This window comes from Quercus lobata, chromosome 6 (genome assembly GCF_001633185.2).
Source record: "Quercus lobata isolate SW786 chromosome 6, ValleyOak3.0 Primary Assembly, whole genome shotgun sequence".
Classification (NCBI taxonomy): Eukaryota; Viridiplantae; Streptophyta; class Magnoliopsida; order Fagales; family Fagaceae; genus Quercus; species Quercus lobata.
This window is the reverse complement of record NC_044909.1, coordinates 35,248,571-35,259,207: the sequence shown is the minus strand read 5'-3', so window position 1 is coordinate 35,259,207 and position 10,637 is coordinate 35,248,571. Positions and strand designations below refer to the sequence as shown.

General features: G+C 34.4%; 1 protein-coding gene across 2 annotated transcripts; it reads left to right on the top strand.

Annotated features, from left to right (window-relative positions):
* The first annotated feature begins 1,708 nt into the window (after positions 1-1,708).
* Positions 1,709-5,151, top strand: LOC115995171 (mitogen-activated protein kinase 7). 2 transcript variants are annotated; one of them, XM_031119629.1, is made up of 4 exons: positions 1,709-2,052; positions 2,159-2,363; positions 2,565-2,994; positions 4,158-5,151. In XM_031119629.1, the coding sequence occupies exons 3-4, from the start codon at positions 2,572-2,574 to the stop codon at positions 4,842-4,844; spliced, it is 1,110 nt and encodes a 369-aa protein (XP_030975489.1). In that variant the 5' UTR covers positions 1,709-2,052; positions 2,159-2,363; positions 2,565-2,571; the 3' UTR covers positions 4,845-5,151. The 2 variants fall into 2 exon arrangements, with proteins under 2 accessions (XP_030975489.1, XP_030975488.1); XM_031119628.1 differs by having other exon boundaries at positions 2,153-2,363.
* The last annotated feature ends 5,486 nt before the right edge of the window (positions 5,152-10,637 follow it).

Here is a 10,637-nt window from a genome sequence, read left to right as displayed (position 1 = left end):
ATAAGAACAAAAAATAAACCATAATCTGTAGAGAGCAAAGGTAGATTAGTTATGCATGACATGTATTAACCTACCATTGGCCAGTGATGTATATTTTCTCCCTAATCAGGAGATAAAGAAATGACTAATTTTACACTTATTTTTTTACAATCACCACGAGATCATCATTTTTCCCTTAAAAATACATAAAGAATAGTGAGATTGTCCATATGATCCATTCTTTCTTTTCTTTCATTTTTGTCTTTCCCTCTCCCACTTCTTATTTTTCTCTTTTCAGCCGTCCCTCATTTTGTTTCATGGAATCATTGTTAATTTTTATGCACCATTTCATTTGCGTATAACTCTTTATTCCATTCCTAAAATGAAAAAAAAAAAGGGCAAAGCATGGAGTGTTTTTGTTATTATTTTTTGTTTCTCTAATCAAAAAGTATCTAAAGCCATGCTTTTTACCCAACTTACATGTCATGCATCAGTAATTATATTGAGGTTGATATAAAAATAAAAAATAAAAAAAATAAAAGTTAAAAGGTGACATCTTTAGTCCTAACTCCTAACTAGAAAAGGGTGACAACTGACAACTTCAGGAGGCAATGCTTTTTTTTTTTTTGATGGGAAGAGGCAAAAAGAGCCCAAATTATTGGCTAACATTATCTATCAAATGTGTGCTTAAAGGGAAGGCTTAATACTGAATGGATCTAAAGTTTTTCATAGCCAATTTTACACAAGCACCTATAAAGAATAAAGATAACCCTTTTCAAAAAAAAAAAAGATTACAAAATAAAGCTCGCGTCGTTATTGTATCAAGCAAAAGGTGACCCATGATAATGATTTTTACTTTTTAGAGAATTAAGGTAACAAATAACAAAAGAATTCACTTAACCAACATGTGAAACCTTTAAGAGGGATGGCTATAATTTCTTTTTAATCATGAGTGGTGGCTATAGTTAGCCATTAATTTAATATAATTTTAACTTCATTAATTAATTTGACTTAAGAAATAAGTTGAAAAAAAATTACAAGTATACCTTTAAAAAATCCGACAAAATTTACAATCAAATAAATAAATATATATATGAAGTATGAATACAATAAAATCTTATAATATTTTTTACAACAAATTTTTTTTTTTAGTTATGATGAATCTATTGTAATCCGATTTGATTTGATTTTGATTTTGAATGAGCTGACACCTTACAATATTGTGAAAAATATTATTAAATCTTTTTTTTTTTTTTGAGAAGAAACTAAATCTTGTTATGGTAGTAGAAGAGTTCAGAAAATAAATTTGCTTATAAACATTTTTTTCATTTAATAATTTGATAAATGGGAAGGAAAATTTGAACTTGAACTTTTTTCTTTCTTTTTTTCTTTTGGTTGCTAAATTGAATTTTTTTTTTTTTTTTTTTTTTTTATAGAAGATGCTAAATTGAAGCTGTTAGCTGTACATTAAAGAGGTTAGAAACATCAAAAAATGACATATGAACTATAACCTTAACAAAAAAAAAAAAAAAAAAAAAAAAAAAAAAAAAAAAAAGGGAAAAGTATGTATCATACTTGATAACGGAAAGTATATCATTAAAAAGTTGAAACATCAATAATGAGGAAAGTGAGCCGAGCCAATAATAAGGCAGTTGTGGCGTGAAATACTATATGAAAGAATATGATGAGATATATAATATTATTATCCTATATCCATTACAAGTTAGGATCATTTACACCGGCTTTTATTTTTTGTAACTGTTCACGAAAGAGACAAGAAGACTCGATGATATTTCCTACGACCAAAAGCCAAAAGAAAGATCTGTAGCCATAGCTGTTAGAAGTTTGGTTGAGTTAAAGTGTCTGTGTATGTATTATGTGTACAAGAAAAGTTCATTGCCGTGTGGGATGTCATGTGATGCCTCATAGTCATTGTTCATGACAACAAAACAAAACACACCCATTTCCCCAAACTCCCTCAAACTTCTTTCACATATCAATCCATCATCTCTTTCTCTCTTTTGCTCTCAACTCCATTACCGATCTGATCTCTTTGTCTCACCAATTATTCAGGTAAAGTCTTTTACTTTTTCTCCCAAGTTTTGAATTTTAAAATACACTTTTTTGTATCCACAAGTCAATTTTTAATTACTTGCTTTTAATTGGGTTTCAGTTTCAGAGCTTTTTTTTTTTTGGGCTCTCAAGAATCATGTGAAAGCTCAAAACTTTGTGGCGTACTTGGAATCCGAGAATGTTTACTTGGTGGGAAAGCTTAAAAAAGTGAAATCTTTTACAATTTAAAGTTGGAGAGAAAAAGCAAAACTAGCAAAGAAAGCAATCTCAGAAAAGATCCACAGGCCCCAACCCAGAAGTTGAATTGTCAAGTAAGGATCGATGCTTAACCCTTAAAACTCTCTTTCTTTGTGTTTTTTTTTTTTTTTTTTTGGATAATTAGCAAATATTATTAGATAGTTAATTAAAGCAATTCCTATTATTTATGCTGCTAATCTTTGTTAGTTGAAGTTGTTCATAGTTTTAGTTCTTTGCTATATAGTAAATTTGGGTTGTACTATGTTGAATTATAGGAGGGGAATGGCTACTCTAGTTGAGCCTCCAAATGGGATTAACCAACGAGGGAAGCATTACTACTCAATGTGGCAAACTTTGTTTGAGATTGACACGAAATACGTGCCGATTAAGCCCATAGGTAGAGGGGCATATGGGGTTGTTTGCTCTTCCATCAATAGGGAAACCAATGAGAAAGTCGCAATCAAGAAGATCAACAACGTGTTTGAGAATCGTATCGATGCGTTGAGGACACTGAGGGAGTTGAAGCTTCTTAGACACATTCGCCATGAGAATGTGATTGCTTTGAAGGATGTTATGATGCCAATTCACAGGACGAGCTTCAAGGACGTCTATTTGGTTTACGAACTTATGGATACGGATCTCCATCATATCATTAAGTCCTCGCAGCCGCTTTCCAGTGATCATTGCAAATATTTTTTATTTCAGGTATTAATAAGTTCTCTCAAGTAGTGGTATGGTGTTTTTTCAATTTTTATTATTTTCAGCTATGTTGGTACTTGGTACTAACTTGGTTATCGAAGAATGCATGATAACGAGGGACTATGTTTGTATTTGGTTCCTTAGTATGCAGAGTAATACTAGTTTGCTGAAGTATGAATTTCGATTACTCTGTTTATAACAAATATTTGGCCAATTCTAATACTAGGATTAAATGACCCTTCAATGGAATTTATTTAACACAGAAACACTGTGTTTGATTGAAGTGTCAGAAACAATCAATTGAAACAGACATAAAGATATAACTATTAAGTTCACATGTGTTAAATTGAAATCAGTCTTAAAGTTCTAACTGGTAAATACTGTTTTACAATCAATGTTCAACCTTTAGCAGACAATGTGTGGTCTTGACATGGACAAAGCACATACAAATCTTGGATTTTCTATGGGTGGTTTCTGCAGTCTGCTTTATAATTGGACTATTTGTGAATTCTGAAATTCGTCTACATCTGTTTGGGTATCCATGTTTAATTGAATATACATACTTTCTCCACTTCTTCTTTAAATCCCTTCAATCTGTCATTGTGACGACTTTGATGCTCGTATTTAACCCTTTGTTCTGATATTGTTGGAGTTCCTGCAATATTACAATGTTATAGCAGTCAAGTGAAGCTCAAACATACTTAAGTCAATACATAGTTCTACGGTTCAGCGCTGTTTATAAAAAAACTGTGCTCTTTTAACTGAACATGCTTGTCATTTCACTGCAAAGACCAGGGTCTTCTGTGATTCACTTGTTTTGCTTTCTGGAAGAGTGGCTAGTGCTTCTCTGCTCCTAATGTGACTTCATCTTGTTTTAGAACAAACTAACTTTGTGAAGCATCTATAATCTGAATTAGAAAACCATTTATGCTAATCTTAAATGTGCCACATATAAAGCAATTTCAGAAAGATACAGCAGTCCTTACATTTTCCTCTGTGCAACTTAATCAATATGCTTTCTAGAAGACTGATCTTGCATAGCTAAGATTTAATGCATGTGTCACTATACAAAATTATTAATTAAATTTGAACTCTCTCTTTATTATTTTCTTTTTCAAGTAATTTTTATTGTCAATATTCTTGGGACTAATTTACATTGCTTATTTTAGTTGCTTCGGGGGCTCAAGTATCTCCATTCAGCAAACATCCTTCACCGGGACTTGAAGCCGGGCAACCTCCTTGTCAATGCTAATTGTGACTTGAAAATATGTGATTTTGGGCTGGCAAGAACTAGTGAAGGCAATGGTCAGTTCATGACAGAGTATGTTGTCACCCGCTGGTATCGTGCGCCAGAGCTTCTCTTGTGCTGTGACAATTATGGAACCTCCATTGACATCTGGTCTGTAGGATGCATCTTTGCTGAAATTCTTGGTCGGAAACCAATCTTCCCTGGAACTGAGTGTCTCAACCAACTGAAACTAATTATCAATGTGCTTGGAAGCCAGCATGAATCTCATCTTGAGTTCATTGATAATCCAAAGGCCAGGAAGTACATTAAAACACTGTCCTACTCTAGGGGAATACATTTTTCCCATTTATACCCCCAGGCTGATCCTTTAGCTATAGACTTATTGCAAAGGATGCTTATATTTGATCCAACTAAGAGAATTACTGTTGATGAAGCACTCCAACACCCTTATATGTCAGGGTTGTATGACCCCAGATCCAATCCTCCTGCCCAGGTCCCGATTAATCTCAACATCGATGAAAATTTGGGGGAACGGATGATAAGGGAAATGATGTGGAATGAGATGCTGCATTACCATCCTGAAGCTGCTGCTGCTGCCTATGCATAAGTGCTGCAAAAGCTTCCTTTGTGTTTTGTTGTATGATGTGTCTGTGGAACTAGTTCTATTGCTCGGTAAGGAAACATGTCTTTCAGAACTGTGCTGTTAAAACTTCATAATTGCACCAAAGATTTTGTTTATCATATTGTTTATTAGTTTTGAGTTTTTTATATGGGAGTATGAGATTGAGACATGGCATCTTGTAACTTGTAAATAGTTGATGCTATTATTTCTAGTCTAGAATTGTCCACTCTTGTATGACATTATCCTTCAAAAAGTCAAAAAAATGAAGAATTCTCAATAATTATGAATTGAATTTTAGCAAGAGTTATTATCCTTTCCTTATTTGGAAAATTGGATTCTCACAAGCATTTACGAATTATGAACATCGAATTTTTCGTTGGACAAAGTTTAACTACAAAATTGGTTGTAGCTTAAGGGTACAACCTTACCTAATATCTTTTTATCGGAGGTAAATTTTGACAAATCTACCGTTGTAAAATTTATTTTCTTTTTATATCCCCTATGCTTGTAAAATTTCTAGAAAATTAAAGACAATAGCTATGTTATCAAGAAATTGTTTAAATTGCAAGTTTTTGTAGTTTAAAATTATACATAAAATATAATTGTATAGATCATATAGTAAATAATACCCTATTGGCACGAAATTTAATATATATATTACGAGCGTAAAAAACATGCAATCCAATGGTTAGATTTTCGAGAGCGAAAAGCACATTTTAATCCCCATATTTTCAGACGATTTCTATTTTAGTCTCTACATTTTATTTTTACCGCTTTTAGTCCCTATCTTGAAAAACCCTTCCCATTTTGGTCTCTGCCGTTACATCAGAAACGGAAAAGGTTGACATGGCAAACGGTATGAATAAATAATATTAAATTAATGTCCGCGTGGCTTAAATTAATAATAAAAAATGTTTTTTAGCATTAAAAAATGCCACGTCAACATTTAAATTAAAAAAATTAATTTATTAATTTTAACTAAATAAAAAAAATTAAAAATCATATGAATTGAAATCTAAGTGTATTTTGAACAAGAACAATAAGAACACAAACCCAGAAATTAAAAAAATAAAAAATAAAAATAAAAACATAGATCTGTTTTCATCTTTAACAAGAACACTAAAGACCACAAACCCAGATTTTAAATATAAGATCACATGCCCAGATTTTCTAGTATTTTCTTACCCTTTCTTGTCAACCAAACACAAAAACACAAACTGGTCTCAAGCAAGAACACAAACACAAACCCAGAAGTAGATCTCTTTTGTCAACCAAACACAAAAAAGAAAACACATACCCAAAAATCAACAAGAAAACAAACACAAATACAAACACAAACCCATCAATCCATCTTCAGCAACAACCCAACAATCCAAACACAAAATCACAACGATCCGCGATTTGAAACCCAAGGATCCAAAACTAAACTCAAATCAATGATCCAAAATCTTCAAACCCACCACATCCACATCCACATCCACAAGCTTTAATCCTTCACCGATCTTCAAACCAATCACAACCATCTGATCTTCTACTTTTGTTTCACCGTGAGGAACCCAGGCCGAAGCTCCTTAAGCTTTAATCCTTCACCGTTGACCACCACAGCCACGAACGGCAGTGGATCCTTTCTGGGTTTGGTTTATGGTTTTCAAATCCAAACACCATACAACAGTGGCCGAGGGTTTAGATCAATCTAAAGAGAGAGTGAGAGAGAAAGAGCCAAGGGTTTGTGTGAGAAGAGAGCTTGAGATAAGAAAAGACAAGATCTAAAAACCATGGCCATGAAGGTGATGATTGGGTTTTGATCTGAAGAGAAAGGGGCTTTGAGGAGGCCATGGGTCTTGATCTGAGAGAGAGAGGCTTTAAATTTGGTTTGTGTTTGAATCGGGTGAGATAGTATGGGGCTCTTCAACATAATATTTGCTTTGTTTATTTTTTCCATTTGGGGCTATCCAGAGCTTGAAGAACATGAATTCATGTTTTGTTCAGAGTTCTTTGTATTCTTCCCAAAAAAAAAAAAAGATAATTTTTTGGGTTTCAAATTTTTTAGGTTCAAAATCCACTCAGATCTTAATTAATGTGATTTTTTGTTTTTAATTTTTTTATTTAGTTAAAATTAATAAATTAATTTTTTTAATTTAAATGCTGACGTAGCATTTTTTAATGCCAAAAAACATTTTTTATTATTAATTTAGGCCACGTGGACATTAATTTAATATTATTTATTCATACCGTTTGCCACATCAGTCTTTTCCTTTTCTGATGTAACGACAGGGACCAAAATAAAAAGCGTTTTTCAGGATAAGGACTAAAAGCGATAAAAATAGAATGTAAAGACTAAAATGGGAATCGCAAGAAAATGTAGGGTCTAAAATGTGTTTTTCGTCATTTTTGAAATATGTAAAAATGTTAATAATATTGAGTAATATTGTAACCATAAGTTAATCAATTTTGTAACTAAAGTTTGTCCTTTTTTGTTAATGTTGACACAACTTGTATAGGAAAAAGTATACTCAGGTATATTTGATTTGTAAAATTTTATGAGGTTGTGTACACAAATACTATATACTTTTTTTTATATATATACAAAAAGACAAAAGAAAGGGGTGCAACACGAGAACATCCCAAGGAGGTTATCCATCCTAGTACTATAAAGACTAAATACTTACTATATAATATTCCTCTCCAAAATAGTTATTTTTTCATTTGGTATCAGGACCGAACTTAAAATGGATTATACTTATGGATTTAATCTCAGCCCGCCATATAGGTGAACCCAGACATTAGGGCTGAACAATGGACTGGACCAATTCCTTCTTTAATCGTAAACTTACTTGGTAAGAAGGCAAACGCCCCCAACGACTTAATGAAAATTATATTTTCAGTTTATAAAAACACTTCGTTACTGAGCGAATAAAATTTCCAAATCAACTTTTTCCATGTAAAATCAAAATTTCCTTGACCGTTAGCAATATTCTTTTCTTGTTTTTTCGTAGAAAGGACCGTTAGTAATATTTCATTTTCAAGGAAATTGGACATTTGCATCATTGAAGTTTCTGAGTAATTCTCTACGCAAAATATCAATATTTACTCCCCCTCAGTTAAAAAGCCCATGAAACTTTAAATTTAATCACACGAGCCCAACGACTTAATGGAATGGCATACAAGTAATCCTAAGAAAAAAATTTCAACAGTAGTTAAGTTGACAAGTTGTTATCGAATGTTATTTAGATCTACTACAAATAAATTTTTTTTTTTTTTTTTTTTGTCAATAACAACTTATCACATCAACCATTGTTAATTTTTTTATGAAATGCATTGTGTATAACAATAGCATAGTACAATAGAACACGCCAAAAACTTTATAGCTCAACTAGTTAGCACAGATTTGGTGTTTTCAAAAAAAAAAATATTCAGATTTTAGGCTCTGTTTGGATTTTTTTTTTTTTTTCATCACTCATCACTCATCACTTAAAATACCCCAACTCCCTACACAAAGTCTGTTTAGCACCGTCACTCAACTTGTCATCACTCAAATATTTCTACTATTTTGTGGGACCCATGCCTGACTCACTCACAGCCCTCTCTCTCTCTCTCTCTCTCTCTCTCTCTCTGGTCTTTTGTGCATTGGGTTGTATGGAGACCTCCCTCCACCCTCTTCGACCAACGAAGACAAGCCCAGTAACACCACTGTTTGGTCCAGCAGCATCAAGATGGCTCTGCCGACTCTCCGCAAGTCCTCTTCAGTCTTTGCTCTGCTGCAAACCATTCTCAAATCTCAAACCAAGGCCAAAACCCCCAATTCGGCATTGGCGGTGAAGCCGAAGAGCGTGACATCGTTTGCAGCTTCGGCAATGCCATTGCTGATGCAGGAAGACTTGGTGCAGCTAGCATTGGTTGGGGTGACATCGTCAGTGATCAAGGAGTATGATCCAACAAAGCCGAATGACTATAAGGAGTACAGGAGGGAGAGGAAGAAGAGGGCGATGGAGGCGGAGGTGCGGAAGGAGCTCGATCGGCTACGGCAAAAGGAGAAGGAGAAAGAACAAACTGAAGAAAAAAAAATGTGAGTCAAAAGTTGTGCTAGTGGGTCCCTCAGTGTGTATGTTTAATTACGGAAATGCCATTGAAAACTAAGTTATGGAAACTGAAAACACCTAAAATGTGTTTTCAGTTTCCATAACTCATTACTCAAAAATCAGAGAATTGAATGATGGAGACAAAAATTGGAAACAAAATCCAAATGGACTTCTCAGCTATGGATTCCACTATTTTTGAGTTATGAGTTATGAAAACAGAGTTATGAGTTATGGAAATAGCAAATCCAAACGGCCCCTAAATATATTAATTTTTTCTCGTTATAACTATTGAATTATTAAAATAAATAAATAAAAAAGAAAGAAAGAAAATGGTAGTAGGGGTATGAGATAGGTATTTGGTAGGGGTATCCAGATTTTAATACGGATGACATACAAAATACTTTTCCATGAGATAGGATCAAACCATGGGTAATATCTCATAAAAGAATCAATCTAGTTGGCTCTTTTTTTCTTTTCTTTTTTTCTTTTTTTTTTTTATTTTTTTTTCTGGATGGGAAATACTCAATCTTTATTGAAAAAGAAGAAAATTACAATTTATCTTCATTACGTGCATGTTCTATCAAGCTAGGACACTCCTCTAGCCATGCAACGTAGTCCACAACATGCTGGGCATGTTGGGCCAGTAGATGGGTAGGGACATTTCCTTGCCGTTTGATGTGAGACACTTTCCACTGCTTGAGGTGTGAAGCATGGTCCAAAAAGCCTACAAGAACGTTGACCACTGAAGAGGGTGGAGAGACTAGACCTTGTAAAGCATTACAGACCACCAACGAGTCCCTTTCAAACTCAGCCTCTCTAATCCCCACCTCCCTAGCAAAGAGGGCGCCCACTTCTCATGCTTTTGCTTCTACTTCTATTGCTCCTAATGGATACTTCCACTTTTTGCTAAGGGCTGCAATCACTTCTCCCTCTCTGTCCCTAATAACAACTCCAGCTCTAGCTTGCTTTCTTTTTGAGAAGACCGCACTGTCAATGTTGACTTTATAGTGCCCGTGACTTAGAGGTTGCCATGAGACCGTGGCTGGGGTAACCCTCAGATACTCTATTTTGGCTCCATTGGCGCTCTGGTATTCCGCCACCAAGTTCATAGCATTTCTTAGGATTGTCCGACCTGCCTTGCCTTTGCTGCCCATCCGAAGGTCATTTCTATTTTTCCAAATGCCCCAGTAGACAGTAGTGACTTGTTCCAACAATCCAGGCCGAAGGTGCTCACACCTCTATAAATTTTCAAGCATGTCCATGAACTTCCAGCTCACTGAGATTTCAAAAGGCATGACAAATTTGCTGTCTCACCATACTTCCTTGGCATGATCACAAAACCACTATAAATGACACGTGGACTCCTCTTCTTTCCCACACAATTTGCAAACCCTGTCTTCTGTAATTTTCCTCTTTGCCAAATTTTGTTTCGAAGCAAGGATGTCTCAGCTTGCTTTCCAAGCAAAAAGCTTGATTTTCTGAGGGATGTTTAAAGTCCAAATTGTCTTCCATAGCCTTCTTCTTGCCGCCCTGTTTGAGTAGTCAGCCACGGCTGATTGCTTTTGCTCCTCCAACGCCAGTATGTATGCACTTTTGACGAAGAACTTTCCGCTCTGGTTCTCAACCTAGATTAATCTGTCCCTATTGCTCGTTGTGCTAATAGGAATGCTCAATATTTCATCTCTATCCTTAGGTAGGA